The following is an 18,648-nucleotide window of genomic DNA, read 5'->3' as shown; positions in this document are numbered from 1 at the left end:
CCCTCCACAGGGTCCGAAATGTACAGGAGCAAATTATCCGTGTATAGTGAGACCCGATGTTCCCCCCCCCCCCCTCCCCCCCGCCCCGAACCAGTCCCCACCAGATCCTCGCGCCATGGCTTGCAGTTCTCTGCTAGGGCAAATAGTAACAGGGAGAGGGGACACCCCTGCCTCATTCCCCGGTGAAGCTCGAAGTACCCCGACCTCAGCCGGTTTGTAGATACGCTTTCTACAGGTGCCTGGTACAGCAATTTCACCCAGCGAATAAAGCTCTCACCAAACACAAACCTCCCCAGCGTTTCCCACAGGTACTCCCACTCCACCCGGTCAAAGGCTTTCTCTGCGTCCATCACTGCTACCACCTCCGCCTCCCCTCCCTCTGAGGGCATCATAATAATATTCAAAAGTCTCCGGACATTGGTTTTGAGTTGTCTGCCTTTAACAAACCCCGTCTGGTCTTCCTCTGTCATCCCTGGGATGCAATCCTCAATTCTTGTGGACAGAATCTTAGCTAGCAATTTGGCATCCACGTTTAAAAGTAAAATCGGCCTGTATGGCCTGCAATGTTCCAGATCCTTCCCTCGTTTAAGAATGAGTGAGATCAAGGCCTGTGACATTGTTGGGGGGAGGGGTTCCTTTCTCTCTAGCCTCATCGACGGTCCTCATCAGGAGTGGGCTCAATATTTCCTAAAATTTCCTGTAGAATTCTACCTGGTAACCGTCCGGCCCTGGGGCTTTACCCGATTGCATGCCCTCTATACCCTTGACAATCTCCTCCAATTCAATCGGGGCCCCCAGCCCCTCTTCCAGGTCTTCTTCCACCTTTGGAAACCTCAACTGGTCCAAAAATTGCCTCATCCCTTCCGCTCCCGTCAGTGGCTCCGATTCGTATAGTTTACTATAGAACTCCTTAAAGACTCCGTTCAAACCCCCTGCATCCAAGACTGTGTTACCCTCCTTATTCTTTACTCCCCCGATATCCCTGGCCGCCTCCCTCTTTCACAGTTGTTGTGCCAGCATTCTACTCGCTTTCTCCCCGTACTCATAGGCTGCCCCCCTTGCCTTCCTCAGCTGTGCTACCGCTTTCACTGTGGTCAGCAGTTCAAACTCCGCCTGCAGACTCCGCCGCTCCCTCAGTAGCCCCGCCTCAGGGGCCTCTGCGTATCTCCTGTCCACTAGGAGTATCTCCTCCACTGGACTTCGACCGGTCCAGCTCGGGGTCAATGACTGTGTTAAAGTCTCCCCCATGATCAGGTTGTGTGACTCTAAGTCCGGGATTTTGCCTAGCATGCGTCTCAGAAATTCCATATCATCACAATTCGGAGCATAGACGTTCACAAACATCACCCGGACCCACTCTCACTTTCTAATCACCATTATAAACCTGCGTCCCCTTATCTGCCACAATTCTCCCAGCCTCGAATGCCATACCCTTACGGATCAGAATTGCTACCCCCCTGGTCTTCGAATACATCCCTGAATGGAACGCCTAGCCTACCCATCCCTTTCTCAATCTCGTGTGATCTGCGAGCTTTAAATGTGTCTCCTGAAGCATTGCTACGTCTGCCTTTAACCCCTTTAGATGCACGAACACGCGCGCTCTTTTGACCGGCCCATTCAAACCCCTCATATTCCACGTGATCAGCCTGGACGGGGGGCTAACCCTCTCCCCTGCCGACTAGCCATCGTCCTTTCTTGGCCAACCCTTCGCTTCCGAGCGCCCCCACAATTGGTACCTCCAAATTGATACCTCCTGTGTCAGCAAAACAGCATCCCCCCCCCCCCCCCCCCCCCAACAGCCCCACGACCCAAAATCCCCCGCCAAGCACCAGCTGAGCACTTGCTCACCCCCCACTACGCTCCCGAGAGTCAGCTGACCCATGCTGACCCTGGCAGCTCCCGCCCCTGGCCCCGATCAGACTGTCGCCTCATTGTCCGGGATCCTCTCCCCATGAGTAAACCAATTAAACTACCTCTCCAGCCCCAGTGAGCAAATAGTAATACGAAACAAAAAATAAACGAGTTGACATGAACATTGGCCCGTGAGTAGACACTTGTTGAACCAAGGCTCCAACTTCCCGGAAAATCGCACTAAGTACAGGGCTAAGTAATGCGTTCCTTGTACGTGACCCATAGCCTTGGGTGTAGCATCCCAAATTTCACCCCCTTGCTGAAGAGGGTCGCCTTCACCCAGTTGAATCCAGCACGCCTCTTGGCCAGCTCCTCAGGTGGGATACGCTTGGCGTATCATACCTGCTGCTCCGTTCTTTTTTTGCCCACCCCAAGACAAGTTCCTTGTCCGAGAAGCAATCAAATCTCACCACCATGGCACTCGGCGGTTCATTCGCCTTGGGCTTCCTTGAGAGGGCTCTGTCCAGCTCCAGGGGTCGAGGGAATACGCCCGTCCCTATCAGCATCTCCAGCATCTTGGACACAAATGATCCCACATCCGACCCCTCCACACCTTTGGGGAGGTCCACAATTCTCAAGTTCTGTCTCCTGAACCTGTTTTCTAGATCCACTTCTTGTGGAGGTCATCCTGCGCCTCCACCTTAAGGGCCAATACGACCAACTTGTCCACGTGGTCGGATAGCTTTTTCTCCAACTCCTTATTCGCTTTCCCTTGTGTCGCCTGAGTTGCGATCATTTTGTCTATTGATGCCTTCATCGGGGCCAGCATGTCCTTTTTAAGATCGGCAAAGTAGCCCCGAAGGAACTCCTGTTGCTCCTGTGACCACTGCGCCGATGCACCCTTGTCTTTACCGGCCGCCATGCCGTGTCTTGGCGCCCGCTCCTGTCTGTGGGGACTTAAATGCTTCACCCGGCCACTTCTGGTCCAGCTATCCATACAACAGAGAGGGAATCCTTTTGGCCGTGTTCGCTTCACCAATCTGCCCCAAAGGTCCGTGAAAACTCCTGAAAAAAGGTCCAAGAGTCCGTTCCAGATGGGAGCTGCCGAATGCACGACCTACTCCTCCATTTTTTAAAATATTTTTTATTTTTTTAAATTTAGATTAGCCAATTATTTTTTCCAATTAAGGGGCAATTTAGCGTGGCCAATCCACCTACTCTGCACATTTTTGGGTTGTGGGGGCGAAACCCACGCAGACACGGGGAGAATGTGCAAACTCCACACGGACAGTGACCCAGAGCCGGGATCGAACCTGGGACCTCAGCGCCGTGAGGCGGTTGTGCTAACCACTAGGCCACCGTGCTGCTCTTGACCTACTCCTCCATGGCCGTCACTGATAATGCAGCATTTTAATCTACACATAGACTGGATAAATCAGAAGGGCAAAGGTAACATAGATAAGGAGCTCATAGAATGTTTTCTGGATCGTTTCAGAGAACAGCACATTCTGGTGCCAATCGGAGACCAGGTATTATGCAACAAGATAGGATTAATTAATGACTAATTAATTAATTAGTGAAGGCACCTCTGCTAAATCACAGTCATCATAATCTGATTGATTTTGAGTCCAAAGATGTGCAAGTTAGGTGGAATGGTCATGATCAATGCAAAATACCCATTTATTTCAGAGAGAGAGTATTACCCTGGGTCTCTGGTTTGCTGGCCCAGTAACAATATCACTGTGCCATTACTTCCCTGATTATGAGGCCTTGAAAGCAAAGCTAGCTAAAGTGAATTGGCAAATGTGGTTAAGGTCAATTGAGGTTAAGTGGCAGATATTTAAAAGGATATTTCAAAATAGATACATTTCAATGAGAAAGAGAAATTCCAAGGCGTTAACCATCCGTAGTTAACAAAAAAGTTAAAGATGGTACAGTATCATACTTAAAGAAAAACATATATTTGTGCACAGGTCAGAACATAGAAAAATACAGCACAGAACAGGCCCTTCGGCCCACGATGTTGTGCTGAACCTTTGTCCGAGATTAATCATAGATTATCATAGAATTTACAGTGTAGAAGGAGGCCACTCGGCCCATCGAGTCTCCAGCGGCTCTTGGAAAGAGCACCCTACCCGAGGTCAACACCTCCACCCTATCCGCATAAGCCAGTAACCCCACCCAACACCAAGGGCAATTTATCATGGCCAAACTAGCTAACATGCACATCTTTGAACTGTGGGAGGAAACCGGAGCACCCGGAGGAAACCCACGCACACACGGGGAATGTGCAGACTGCGCACAGACAGTGACCCAAGCCGGAATCGAATCTGGGACCCTGGAGCTGTGAAGCAATTGTGCTATCCACAATGCTACCGTGCTGCCCTTAAGAACAAATTAATCTACACTCCATTATTCTACCGTAATCCATGTACCTATCCAATAGCCACTTGAAGGTCCCTAATGTTTCCGACTCACCTACTTCCACAGGCAGTGGATTCCATGCCCCCACTAGTCTCTGGGTAAAGAACCTACCTCTGACATCCCACCTATATCTTCCACCATTCACCATAAATTTATGTCCCCTTGTATTGGTTTGTTCCACCCGGGGAAAAAGTCTCTGACTGTCGACTCTATCTATTCCCCTGATCACCTTATAAACTCTATCATGTCGCCCCTCATCCTTCTCCGTTCTAATGAGAAAAGGCCTAGCACCCTCAACCTTTCCTCGTATTACCTACTCTCCATTCCAGGCAACATCCTGGTAAATCTCCTTTGCACCTTTTCCAAAGCTTCCACATCCTTCCTAAAATGAGGCGACCAGAACTGCGCACAGTACTCCAAATGTGGCCTGACCAAGGTTTTGTACAGCTGCATTATCACCTCACGGCTCTTAAATTCAATCCCTCTGCTAATGAACGCTAGCACACCATAGGCCTTCTTCACAGCTCTACCCACTTGAGTGGCAACTTTCAAAGATCTATGAACATAGACCCCAAGATCTCTCTGCTAATCTACATTGCCAAGAACCCTACCGTTAACCCTGTATTCCGCATTCATATTTGTCCTTCCAAAATGGACAACCTCACACTTGTCAGGGTTAAACTCTATCTGCCACTTCTCAGCCCAGCTCTGCATCCTATCTATGTCTCTTTGAAGCCGACAACAGCCCTCCTCACTATCCACAACTCCACCAATCTTCGTATCATCTGCAAATTTACTGACCCACCCTTCAACTCTCACATCCAAGTCATTAATGAAAATCACAAACAGCAGAGGACCCAGAACTGATCCCTGCGGTACGCCACAGGTAACTGGGTTCCAGGCTGAATATTTGCCATCCACCACCACTCTCTATCTTCTATTGGTTAGCCAGTTCATATCCAACTGGCCAAATTTCCCACTATCCCATGCCTCCGTACTTTCTGCATAAGCCTACCATGGGGAACCTTATCAAATGCCTTACTAAAATCCATGTATACTACATCCACTGCTTTACCTTCATCCACATGCTTGGTCACCTCCTCAAAGAATTCAATAAGACTTGTAAGGCACAACCTACCCCTCACAAATCCAAGCTGACTGTCCCTAATCAAGCAGTGTTTTTCCAGATGCTCAGAAATCCTATCCCTCAGTACCCTTTCCATTACTTTGCCTACCACCGAAGTAAGACTAACTGGCCTGTAATTCCCAGGGTTATCCCTATCCCTTTTTTGAACAGGGGCACGACATTCACCACTCTCCAATCTCCTGGTACCACCCCTGTTGACAGTGAGGACGAAAAGATCATTGCCAACGGCTCTGCAACTTCATTTCTTGCTTCCCATAGAATCCTTGGATATATCCCATCAGGCCGGGGGACTTGTCTATCCTCAAGTTTTTCAAAATGCCCATCACATCTTCCTTCCTAACAAGTATCTCCTCGAGCTTCCCAGTCTGTTTCACACTGTCCTCTCCAACAATATGGCCCCTCTCGTTTGTAAATACCGAAGAAAAGTACTCGTTCAAGACCTCTCCTATCTCTTCAGACTCAATACACAATCTCCCACTACTGTCCTTGATCAGACCTACCCTCGCTCTAGTCACTCTCATATTTCTTACATGTGTAAAAAGCCTTGGGGTTTTCCTTGATCCTACCCGCCAAAGATTTTTCATGCCCTCTCTTAGCTCTCCTAATCCCTTTCTTCAGTTCCCTCCTGGCTATCTTGTATCCCTCCAGTGCCCTGTCTGAACTTTGTTTCCTCAGCCTTACACAAGTCTCCTTCTTCCTCTTAACAAGTCATTCAACCTCTCTTGTCAAGCATGGTTCCCTCACTTGACCATCTCTTCCCTGCTAGATAGGGACATACATATCAAAGACACGTAGTACCTGTTCGTTGAACAAGTTCCACATTTCACTTGCATCCTTCCCTGACAGTCAACTTATGCACTTCAATTCTTGTCTGACAGCATTGTATTTCCCCTTCCCCCAATTGTAAACCTTGCCCTGTTGCACGCACCTGTCCCTCTCCCACGCACCTGTCCCTCTCCATTACTAAAGTGAAAGTCACAGAATTGTGGTCACTACCTCCAAAATGCTCCCCCACTAACAAATCTATCACTTGCCCTGGTTCATTACCAAGTACCAAATCCAATATGGCCTCCCCTCTGGTCGGACAATCAGTGTGTGAGAAGAGCTTCCTGGACACACTGCACAAACACCACCCCATCCAAACTATTTTATGAAGATTGGAAAGAAGATAAAGAACCGCAAAGAAAGACTAAAATAATAATAAAGACGGAAAAAATAGAGTACAAGAGGAAGCTAGCTATCCACAGAATACAGTGCGAAAGGAGGCCATTAGGCCCCTGGAAACTGCACCGATCCTCTGAAAGAGCACCCTAACGTAGACCCACCCTCCCTGCCCCATTCCCGTAACCCCACCTAACCTACATATCTTTGGACACTAAGAGGCAATTTTAGCATGGTCAATCCACCTAACCTGCACATCTTTGGACTGCAGGAGGAAACTGGAGCACCCGGGGGAAACCCACAGACAGTAGACTAGTAGAAAGACAGATAGTAAGAGGTGATAGATACTTAAATGTTAACAAAGTTGGTACTGTAGAAAGTGCATCTGGGGAATTGGTAATGGGAAGGGAGATGGTGGATGAATTAAACAAGTATTTTGCATCAGTTTTCACGATAGAAGACACAAGTAATATCCCAGAAATAGCCGCAAATCAGGAAATGGAAGTGATGAACTCAGGAAAATTACAAGCACCAGGGAAATGGTATTGAAAAAACTATTGGGGCTGGGAACTAACAAATCCCCTGGTCCGGATGGTGATTTGAAAGAACTGGCTAGTGAAATAGTTGATGCCTTGGTTTTTATTTTCCAAAATTCATTAGATTTGTGGAAGGTTCCATTAGATCGAAAAATCATAACTGTAACTCCTTTATTCAAAAAGGGAGGGAAAGTACCGGCCAATTAGCTTAACACCTATCGTAGGGAAAATGTTGTCAGCCATTATTAAAGATGTTATAGTAGGGCATTTGGAAAAAAAATCAAGGCAATCAGGCAGAGTCAAAATGATTTTGTGAAACTCATGTTTAACCAATTTATTGGAGTTATTTGAAGGAATCACAAGTGCTGTGGATAAAGGGAGTGTACAGTACTTACCGATTTCCAGAAGGCACATTGATAAGGTGTTACATTAAAAGTGTTTGCAGGAAAATGCAAACTCATGGTGTAGGGGTTACCATATCTTTATTAGTGTCACAGGTAGGCTTACATTAACAGGATGACGAAGCAGTGAGGGCTTGCCTAGGAAACTGGGCGAACAAATGGCAGATGGAATACAATGTGCAAAAGTGCGAGGTTATGCACTTTGGAAGGAGGAATGGAGACACAGACTATGGAGAAATGCTTAGGAAATCAGAAGCACAAAGGGACTTGGGTGTCCTTGTTCAAGATTCTCTTAAGGTTAACATGCAGGTTCAGTCGGCAGTTAGGAAGGCAAATACAATGTTACCATTCATGGCGAGAGGGCTAGAATACAAGAGCAGGGATGTTCTTCTGAGGCTGTATAAGACTCTGGTTAGACCCCATTTGGAGCATTGTGAGCAGTTTTGGGCCCCGTATTTAAGGAAGGATGTGCTGGCTTTGGAAAGGGTCCAGAGGAGGTTCACAAAAATGATCCCTGGAATGAAGAGCTTGTCGTATGAGGAACGGTTGAGGACTGTGGGTCTGTATTCGTTGGAGTTTAGAAAGATGAGGGGGAATCTTATTGAACTTGCAGGATACTGCAAGGCCTGGATAGAGTGGACGTGGAGAGGATGTTTCCACTTGTAGGAAAAACTAGAACCAGTGGACACAATCAGACTAAAGGGAAGATCCTTTAAAACAGAGATGAGGAGGAACAGGGGCTGTTTAGCACAGAGCTAAATCGCTGGCTTTTAAGCAGACCAAGCAGGCCAGCAGCACGGTTCGATTCCCGTAACAGCCTCCCCGACCAGGCGCCGGAATGTGGCGACTAGGGGCTTTTCACAGTAACTTCATTGAAGCCTACTCGTGACAATAAGCGATTTTCATTTCAATTTCTTCAGTCAGATGGTGGTGAATCTGTGGAACTCTTTGCCACAGAAGGCTGTGGATGCCAAATCACTGAGGAGTGTCTTTAAGACGGAAATAGATAGGTTCTTGATTAATAAGGGGATCAGGGGTTATGGGGAGAAGGCAGGGCAGCACGGTGTATAGTGGTTAGCACTATGGCTTCACAGAGCCAGGGTCCCAGGTTTGACCCGGTTTGGTCACTGTCTGTGTGGAATCTGCACATTCTCCCAGTGTCTGTGTAGGTTTCCTCCCACAAGTCCCAAAACACCTGCTATTAGGTAATTTGGACATTCTGAATTCTCAGTGTTCCCGAACAGGCGGTGGAATGTGGTGATTAGGGGCTATTCACAGTAACTTCATTACAGTGTTAATGTAAGCTTACTTGTGACAATAAATATTATTAGAATGGGGATGAGAAAATTATCAGCCATGATTGAATGGCAGAGCAGACTCGATGGGCCGAGTGGCCTGATTCTGCTCCTATAAGTTATGGTCTTATGATGCCATCTTCTATACTCCGCTCTTGTCGTTTAGTGAGAGTTTCATGTCATCCCTGGGGTGTCCTTGGATTCTGCCACTGAAGATCATATGGTGTCATTTTGCCAGTGTGCGTTCCTTCTGGGTCCACGCTTGAAACTGCTTTGCGGATACTGGCAAGGTGTCCAGGATGTTCAAAGTCATGGTGACTTCTTCCAATGCCGACAGAGCGGTCAAGCTTGTGGGCAGCGGCAGGTGTTTCAGGGCATCCATGTTGGCTATGTGCATTCCTGGGTGATGCTAGTGAGAGTATTCGTAGGCTGCTAACAATGTCCAACATTGGATCCGAGCCGATGGGGGTGGGGGGAATCACTTTATCCTCTTTGAAAAAAGCCCAGCAGGGGGTTATGGTCTGTTACAGTTGTGAAATGTCGACTGTAGACATATGAATATGAACATATGGGCAGCACAGTAGCACAAGTGCCTTCACAGCTCCAGGGTCCCAGGTTTGATTCCCCGCTGGGTCACTGCCTGTGCAGAGTCTGCATATTCTCCCTGTGTCTGCGTGGGTTTCCTCCCACAGTCCAAAGACGTGCAGGTTAGGTGGATTGGCCATGATAAATTGGCGTTGTGACCAAAAAGGTTAGGAGAGGTTATTGGGTTACGGGGATAGGGTGGAAGTGGGGGCTTATGTGGGTCACTGCAGACTCAATGGGCCGAATGGCCTCATTCTGCACTGTATGTTCTATACCCAAAAAACAAAAGCCAATTATTTTTCAAGAATAACGTCTTTCCGTGTCCGCCAAGGTTCTGGATACATGCGCTGCAGTTCTGTGTCATTGTTCCATCAATGGGAAAGGACTGCCCCTACACCATATGGAGAGGCATCACATCTCTATTGGGTAATGCAGCAGGATGTTTGACGAGAGTAACTGCTGCTTCAGCCACAACCACTTACGGTGTTTTTTCAAATCGTGTGCAGGGGTGACAATAGTGGGCCTCTGCCAGTTTGGCATATAGATCTTCTATGCGTGGTCTGGGGGCCGATCTAAACATAAGACTTTTTTAACCATTATAGTCCCTGCAAAGGCAGACTTATTTGTCGGACTTGAGGACGGGGACGACTGGTGCAGCCAATAGACTGACTGTGCCCTGAAATAGTGTAGGGTGTCAGGGTCCACATAAATCTTTGCTCTTGCTCCCATTATTCTACCAAGGCCTTCTTGGAATACCTCGGGGTATTTGCCAATTTCCCATACCAGCCTCCCCGAACAGGCGCCCAAATGTGGCGACTAGGGGCTTTTCACAGTAATTTCATTTGAAGCCTACTTGTGACAATAAGCGATTTTCATTTCATTTCAATTACCTCATACAGTCCACCGGTTCAGAGTATAAAAATTTGTAGCCAATCCAGATGGCTCCTCTGGGGTTAGTCTCTGCCTAGGACGCTGGTTCCTGGTCTTCGTACATCTTTGAGTGCAAGTTAGGCTGTCTGCTGCCCTTGGTAACCGAGTCATAGTGGTCCCCACAATCTTCAATGGTTCCCCTGTATATGTGGCCAATTTGGCTGTGGCGTCTTGCAGTCCTGGGACAAGTCGTCCACATGGAGATGTCGGAAGATCTGTTCCCTAATGATTGAGATGGCTGCTCCCGTATCAACCTCAATTTCTAGGGAATGGCTGTTGACCAAAATTGTTACCTTATCGGAGCAACCTTCGGAGTGATGATGCAGCCTACTGCTGGTTCTGGGAGCCTTTCTTGGATCATGTCAGCAGCCTTGTGTCTGACACTTGTAGTTCTCCAGGGAGGCTTCCCTGGTACTTTCACAGTGACCTGGCCATCTTTTGAGATGTCAAAATGTCCTGGCTGAATGCTGAGTTAGTGGTGGGTGAGGCCTTCACTGGTAATTGCTGGCTTTTCTGTATGATAATCTGCTGACGTATTCAAACACACAAGTCCTGTTCATTCACTACCCTTGGCCTCATATCAAGGCTCCTATTTAAGCATTGCTTCCATTTTAACATTTTTATCCTTGTTTTCAAATCCCCCCCCCATGCCTTGACTGTGTTTGCGTGTGCAGATGTGTGCAATGTGAAGTGTTAGCAATATCACACTGTTTATTACAATAAAGAGGTATATCACTGAACTGAGAAATGAGTATTTGATACTGTAGACTTTAATCTTTGTTTTACAGACAGACCAGATAGCAATGATAATTATAAAATTTGAAGTAAAGCTTATTTTTCAAAGCTCATCTTTAGAACTTACAATAAACGCCCAAAAGAATGAGAGTCTGATTCAATGTTTCAGTCGTTCTTTCAAACTATTCCAGGCCTTGTCACTGACATGTTGGGGGAGAAGCGATATGGATCGACCAGGAAAGATCCACATGGGCCGATGCTGTCTCCCTGAGGAGCACCTGCACCCTCACCAGCACGCCCAGTTGGAGAGGGGGGGGGGGGGGGGGGGGGGGGGAGAAGAGAGATGGGGTACGGCGACAGAAGTGGGAAAGGGGTTGGGGGGGGGGGGAGGGGTTGGGAAAAGGGGGTCGGGTGGGGGGGGGGGGAGGAGGTTGGGGAAAAGGGGGTCGGGTGGGGGGAAGGGGGTCGGGTGGGGGGGAAAGGGGGGGTCGGGTCGGGTGGGGGGAAAGGGGGTCGGTAGGGGGGGGGAAGGGGTAGGATGGGGGAAGGGGATAGGGGAAGGGTGTAGGGAGGGGGGAAGTGGGCAGGGTGGGAAAAAGGGGGTAGAGTGGGGGGGGAAGGTGGGGAGGGAATGGTGTAGGGTGGGGTGGGAAGGGGGCAGGGTGGAGGGAAGGGGCAGGGTGGAGGGAAGGGGGCAGGGTGGAGGGAAGGGGGCAGGGTGGAGGGAAGGGGGCAGGGTGGAGGGAAGGGGGCAGAGTGTAGGGTGGGGGAAGGGGGTAGGGTGGGGGGGGGAGAAAGGGTAGGGTGGGGGGAAGGGGGCAGAGTGGAGGGAAGGGGTAGGGAGGAGTAAGGGGGCAGGGTGGGGGCGGGGAAGGGGGCAGGGTGGGGGCGGGAAGGGGGCAGGGTGGGGGCGGGAAGGGGGCAGGGTGGGGGCGGGAAGGGGGCTGGGTGGGGGGGAAGGGGGCAGGGTGGGGGGGAAGGGGGCAGGGTGGGGGGGAAGGGGGCAGGGTGGGGGGGAAGGGGGCAGGGTGGGGGGGAAGGGGGCAGGGTGGGGGGGAAGGGGGCAGGGTGGGGGGGAAGGGGCAGGGTGGGGGGGAAGGGGGCAGGGTGGGGGGGGGAAGGGGGCAGGGTGGGGGGGGGGGGGAGGGGGCAGGGTGGGGGGGGAAGGGGGCAGGGTGGGGGGGGAAGGGGGCAGGGTGGGGGGGAAGGGGGCAGGGTGGGGGGAAGGGGGCAGGGTGGGGGGGAAGGGTTGGGGGGAAGGGGGCAGGGTGGGGGGAAGGGGGCAGGGTGGGGGGAAGGGGGCAGGGTGGGGGGAAGGGGGCAGGGTGGGGGGAAGGGGGCAGGGTGGGGGGAAGGGGGCAGGGTGGGGGGAAGGGGGCAGGGTGGGGGGAAGGGGGCAGGGTGGGGGGAAGGGGGGCAGGGTGGGGGGAAGGGGGCAGGGTGGGGGGAAGGGGGCAGGGTGGGGGGGGAAGGGGGCAGGGTGGGGGGGGAAGGGGGCAGGGTGGGGGGGAAGGGGGCAGGGTGGGGGGGAAGGGGGCAGGGTGGGGGGGAAGGGGAAGGGGGCAGGGTGTGGGGAAGGGGGCAGGGTGGGGGAAAGGGGGCAGGGTGTGGGGGAAGGGGGCAGGGTGGGGGGGAAGGGGGCAGGGTGGGGGGGAAGGGGGCAGGGTGGGGGTGGAAGTGGCAGGGTGGGGGTGGAAGTGGCAGGGTGGGGGTGGAAGGGGTAGGGTGGGGGGGAAGGAGGCGGGGTGGGGGAAGGGGGCGGGGTGGGGGAAGGGGGCGGGGTGGGGGAAGGGGGCAGGGTGGGGGGGAAGGGTGTAGGGTGGGGGGGTAAGGTGGGAGGGAAGGGTGTAGGGTGAAGGCTGTAGGGTGGGGGGGAAGGCTGTAGGGTGGGGGAAAGGGGTAGTGTGGGTGGTAAGGTGGTAGGGGGGAAGGGTGTAGGGTTGGGGAAGGGGAGGGAAAAAAGGTGGCTGGGGGATGGAAGGGGCAGGAAAGGGGTTGAGGGGGCAGAGAGAGTGTGAAAGGAGTGAGAAGCTGCAGCTTTTGATTACCTTTGAAGAATATACTGGTCAAGAGGGATGACACATTTAGCAAATCGTTACTACAGGCTACTCAAAGTTTCAGAATTGATCTGTCCCTTCAGCACAATCACAGGGTAATACTGCGTGAGGGCAAACCACATCATCTGCTGCTCTGCAATTTTGTATAAAAACAAACACTATAACAAGCAGCAGTTAGACAATAAAAATCATGCAAACCTTCTAAACTGTTGCAGTGTCACTGGTAAAACAAGAGGCGAACAACTTACACAAATAGTCAATTATTAGGAGGTGGTTCTCCTTCACTCCATTGGTAATACACAAATCTCAGGACTATTGTGTCACCGATACACGAATCACAACTACAACCAGATGAGCTTTGTTCTGTGGGATGATCAGTCTGAGCATGGTAACTGAATGGGATCCCCTTCCCTCTCAGTAATAAGTTTGTGATCTGACCATGGGTTGCAGTCTGCCCAATTCCACATCAGGACTGATCAAAGTTGCAGATTCCACATACTCACAGAACACATCCCCCGACACTTGGCGAACTCCAACAAGATCAGTACTCAGCCGATACGAAGAGGGAAAATAAATGTCTGGATTTGCGCGAGGGTTTAGTCTGGCTCCTGGATGAATGGTGACTTGCTTTATGAGCAGGCAGCATGCAAGGGATACGTTTATGAGCACAGCAAGCAGATAGGGATTGGGAAGCCTGTGATTTGCCCTTTAATCAAAGAGAGGTCAGTGCAAGGAGTGTTGCAATGTGGCAGCCGTTAACAATCTTCCCTTACCCTGTGTGACTCGTGATTACTACGAGTTTAAAATGCTGCATTAAGAGACTGATTGAGGAGCTCAATGCTTGGATCCTATGTAGATTGTCCTGTGGTACAAACGCAGTTCAGTAAATGTGTGATGAGCGGCTTTTATTGGCGGCCAGAAGCTGAAGGATGGACAATGATGTCAGCCAGAAACAGCTTCAAAAAATCTTGCCCTTCTTCTTATTTTTCTCCATTGTTCTGAGGAATTGAAGAGAAAAGTCTCAGTTTGATTCACTCAATCACTAACACCCAGGGCAAGCTGCTGAGGGACAGACACCCAACAACAACCTGGGAGAGTGCGAGGGCGTGAGGGGCCAGGGGAGATGGGGGGCAAGCCCTCTCTCACTTGCGTGTCCCTGCCCCTCCCCATCGTGCATGTGCCCCTTTCCCTCCTCTACACTCCCTCTCTCCTACACACGTGGTGCCCTCTCCCTCTTGCGCGCCGGGTTCCCTTTCCCTCCCCTGCGTCCGCACGTCTCCTGGGTCTAAACGTCTCGCGCTGCACCCATCTTGCTCAGGCGCCGCCACACCCTCACTGGCACACCCAAAGCCCCCCTTTTCTCGCATGGCCCTCCTCTTCTCGCATCGCCCCCCCATCCCCCCCACACGTGCACGCGCCAAAACCCCCTTCTCTTGCTCACATGGCTGCTCACACCCCCATTGTCCCACATGGCTCCCCCCTCTAGCGTGCCCCATCCCCTCTATCGCTCTGCACGCGCGCACAGTTCCTCCCACTTGCGCACGACCCTCGCTTGCACCACCCCCTCATCCTCATTCGAACCACGCAGCCACCCCTTCGCTCTCACACATGCTCACACCTCCCTTCGCTCTCCCACATGCACATTCAAGCGCGCCATACAACCCGCCCTTCACCCTTGCTTCACACCTGCCCCGGGCTCTTGCAAATGCCGCGTGCACCCCACCCTTGCTGCACCCCCGCGACCACCCGCGCACCCCCCCTGGTCTGACGCATGCACATCGAATACGCACCCTTCCAGCCTCTGACCCGTGCCCCCGTCGCTCTCATCACACGATCCCCACGCTCTCGTGCACGCCATGCTCTGGCGTGCACACCCCCTTCCCCGCCCGCACGCTCTCGGCCTCTCGCCCCCCCCCCCCCCTCCCTCCCTGATCTCACACGTGACCCCTTCACTCTCACACGCGCTCCTCTTGGGCTCTGACACTTGCCTCACCCTCTCACGCGCCCCACTTCTCGACAATCAGTGACACTTACTTTGAGATATCAAGCCGCTGCTGTTCCAACAAACGTTGCTCCATTTCCCATGATGCTTTCTCCTCCTCAAACTGTTTCCGTTTCTCCTCAAGCTCCTTGTACTGAGCCTCCAGATTCTTCTTCATTTGTTCATGTCGTCGCTGCAGCTACAGGTGAGGTGACAGAAAAGGAGTGGCAGAGAGAGCTTGGGACATTGGACACTGCTGAAAGGCACAGTGCGGAGAGTGTGAGATCACGGAGGTAGAATGGAAGCGAGGAATACTCAGAAAGGCGGGAAAGAGAGGGCTGGCAAAGAGATGGCGAAAGGGCCGGCAGGGGGGGGGGGGGGTGGCGGCGAATAGATGGAGAGTGGGCTGGGGTAAAGAGACGGCGAGTGGGCAGGGGGAAAGAGACAGCGAGCGGGCTGGGGGAAAGAGACGACGAGTGGGCTGAGGGAAAGAGACGGTGACGGGGCTGGGTGGGGGAAGAGACGGCGAGCGGACTGGGTGGGGGAAGAGACGGCGAGCGGGCTGGGTGGGGTAAGAGACGGCGAGTGGGCTGGGTGGGGGAAAGAGACGGCGAGCGGGCTGGGTGGGGGAAAGAGACGGCGAGCGGGCTGGGTGGGGTAAGAGACGGCGAGTGGGCTGGGTGGGGGAAAAGAGACGGCGAGCGGGCTGGGTGGGGGAAAGAGACGGCGAGCGGGCTGGGTGGGGGAAGAGACGGCGAGTGGGCTGGGGGGAAAGAGACGGCAAGTGGGCTGGGTGGGGGAAAGAGACGGCGAGGGGGCTGGGTGGGGGAAAGAGACGGCGAGCGGGCTGGGTGGGGGAAAGAGACGGCGAGCGGGCTGGGTGGGGGAAGAGACGGCGAGCGGGCTGGGTGGGGAAAAGAGACGGCGAGCGGGCTGGGCGGGGGAAGAGACGGCGAGCGGACTGGGGGAAAGAGACGGCGAGCGGGCTGGGGGAAAGAGACGGCGAGCGGGCTGGGGGAAAGAGACGGCGAGCGGGCTGGGTGGGGGAAGAGACCGGGAGCGGGCTGGGTGGGGGAAGAGACGGCGAGCGGGCTGGGTGGGGAAAGAGACCGGGAGCGGGCTGGGGGAAAGAGACGGTGAGCGGGCTGGGTGGGGGAAGGACCGGGAGCGGGCTGGGGGAAAGAGACGGCGAGCGGGCTGGGGGAAAGAGACGGCGAGCGGGCTGGGGGAAAGAGACGGTGAGCGGGCTGGGTGGGGGAAGGACCGGGAGCGGGCTGGGGGAAAGAGACGGCGAGCGGGCTGGGGGAAAGAGACGGCGAGCGGGCTGGGTGGGGGAAGAGACGGTGAGCGGGCTGGGTGGGGGAAGAGACGGCGAGTGGGCTGGGGAAAGAGACGGCGATTGGGCTGGGGGAAAGAGGCGGTGAGCGGGCTGGGTGGGGGAAAGAGACCGGGAGCGGGCTGGGTGGGGGAAGAGACCGGGAGTGGGCTGGGTGGGGGAAGAGACCGGGAGTGGGCTGGGTGGGGGAAGAGACGGCGAGCGGGCTGGGGGAAAGAGACGGCGATTGGGCTGGGGGAAAGAGGCGGTGAGCGGGCTGGGTGGGGAAAGAGGCGGTGAGCGGGCTGGGTAGGGGAAAGAGACCGGGAGCGGGCTGGGTGGGGGAAGAGACCGGGAGCGGGCTGGGTGGGGGAAGAGACGGCGAGCGGGCTGGGGGAAAGAGACGGCGATTGGGCTGGGGGAAAGAGGCGGTGAGCGGGCTGGGTGGGGAAAGAGACCGGGAGCGGGCTGGGTGGGGGAAAGAGACCGGGAGCGGGCTGGGTGGGGGAAGAGACGGTGAGTGGGCTGGGGGAAAGAGGCGGTGAGCGGGCTGGGTGGGGGAAAGAGACGGCGAGCGGGCTGGGGGAAGAGACGGCGAGCGGGCTGGGTGGGGGAAAGAGACCGGGAGCGGGCTGGGTGGGGGAAGAGACGGCGAGCGGGCTGGGTGGGGGAAGAGACGGCGAGCGGGTTGGGGAAAGAGACGGCGAGCGGGCTGGGGGAAAGAGACGGCGAGCGGGCTGGGTGGGGGAAGAGACCGGGAGCGGGCTGGGTGGGGAAAGAGACGGCGAGCGGGCTGGGTGGGGAAAGAGACCGGGAGCGGGCTGGGGGAAAGAGACGGTGAGCGGGCTGGGTGGGGGAAGGACCGGGAGCGGGCTGGGGGAAAGAGACGGCGAGCGGGCTGGGGGAAAGAGACGGCGAGCGGGCTGGGGGAAAGAAACGGCGAGTGGGCTGGGGGAAAGAGACGGCGAGCGGGCTGGGGGAAAGAGACGGCGAGCGGGCTGGGTGGGGGAAGAGACCGGGAGCGGGCTGGGGGAAAGAGGTGGTGAGCGGGCTGGGTGGGGGAAGAGACCGGGAGCGGGCTGGGGGAAAGAGACGGCGAGCGGGCTGGGAGGAAGAGGCGGTGAGCGGGCTGGGAGGAAGAGGCGGTGAGCGGGCTGGGTGGGGGAAGAGACCGGGAGCGGGCTGGGGGAAAGAGACGGTGAGCGGGCTGGGTGGGGGAAGGACCGGGAGCGGGCTGGGGGAAAGAGACGGCGAGCGGGCTGGGGGAAAGAGACGGCGAGCGGGCTGGGGGAAAGAGACGGCGAGCGGGCTGGGGGAAAGAGACGGCGAGCGGGCTGGGGGAAAGAGACGGCGAGCGGGCTGGGTGGGGGAAGAGACCGGGAGCGGGCTGGGTAGGGAAAGAGACGGCGAGCGGGCTGGGGGAAAGAGACGGCGAGCGGGCTGGGTGGGGGAAGAGACCGGGAGCGGGCTGGGTAGGGAAAGAGACGGCGAGCGGGCTGGGGGAAAGAGACGGCGAGCGGGCTGGGGGAAAGAGACGGCGAGCGGGCTGGGTGGGGGAAGAGACCGGGAGCGGGCTGGGTGGGGGAAGAGACCGGGAGCGGGCTGGGTGGGGAAGAGACGGCGAGCGGGCTGGGGGGAGGAGACGGCGGGCGGGGTGGGTGGGGGAAGAGACCGGGAGCGGGCTGGGTAGGGAAAGAGACGGCGAGCGGGCTGGGTGGGGGAAGAGACGGCGAGGGGGTTGGGGAAAGAGACGGCGAGCGGGCTGGGGGAAAGAGACGGCGAGCGGGCTGGGTGGGGGAAGAGACCGGGAGCGGGCTGGGTAGGGAAAGAGACGGCGAGCGGGCTGGGTGGGGAAAGAGACCGGGAGCGGGCTGGGGGGAAGAGACGGTGAGCGGGCTGGGTGGGGGAAGGACCGGGAGCGGGCTGGGGGAAAGAGACGGCGAGCGGGCTGGGTGGGGGAAGAGACCGGGAGCGGGCTGGGTGGGGGAAGAGACCGGGAGCGGGCTGGGTGGGGAAAGAGACCGGGAGCGGGCTGGGGGAAAGAGACGGTGAGCGGGCTGAGTGGGGCAAGGACCGGGAGCGGGCTGGGGGAAAGAGGTGGTGAGCGGGCTGGGTGGGGGAAGAGACCGGGAGCGGGCTGGGGGAAAGAGACGGCGAGCGGGCTGGGAGGAAGAGGCGGTGAGCGGGCTGGGAGGAAGAGGCGGTGAGCGGGCTGGGTGGGGGAAGAGAC

General features: G+C 54.9%; 1 protein-coding gene across 1 annotated transcript in view; it reads right to left on the bottom strand.

Annotated features, from left to right (window-relative positions):
* Window positions 1-12,945: 12,945 nt before the first annotated feature.
* The window catches only part of LOC119970908 (septin-7-like), a 95,149-nt gene continuing 89,446 nt past the window's right edge, over window positions 12,946-18,648 (bottom strand). The window contains exons 12-13 of the mRNA XM_038806017.1: window positions 15,157-15,302; window positions 12,946-14,120 (exon numbers count right to left, since the gene is read on the bottom strand). Coding sequence (XP_038661945.1) covers window positions 14,081-14,120; window positions 15,157-15,302 — 186 coding nt within the window. The 3' untranslated portion in view covers window positions 12,946-14,080. The remainder of the gene's footprint in view (window positions 14,121-15,156; window positions 15,303-18,648) is intronic.

This window comes from Scyliorhinus canicula, chromosome 9, assembly GCF_902713615.1.
Source record: "Scyliorhinus canicula chromosome 9, sScyCan1.1, whole genome shotgun sequence".
Classification (NCBI taxonomy): Eukaryota; Metazoa; Chordata; class Chondrichthyes; order Carcharhiniformes; family Scyliorhinidae; genus Scyliorhinus; species Scyliorhinus canicula.
Note: the sequence above shows the minus strand (reverse complement) of the source record. Positions and strands in the feature narration are given on the sequence as shown.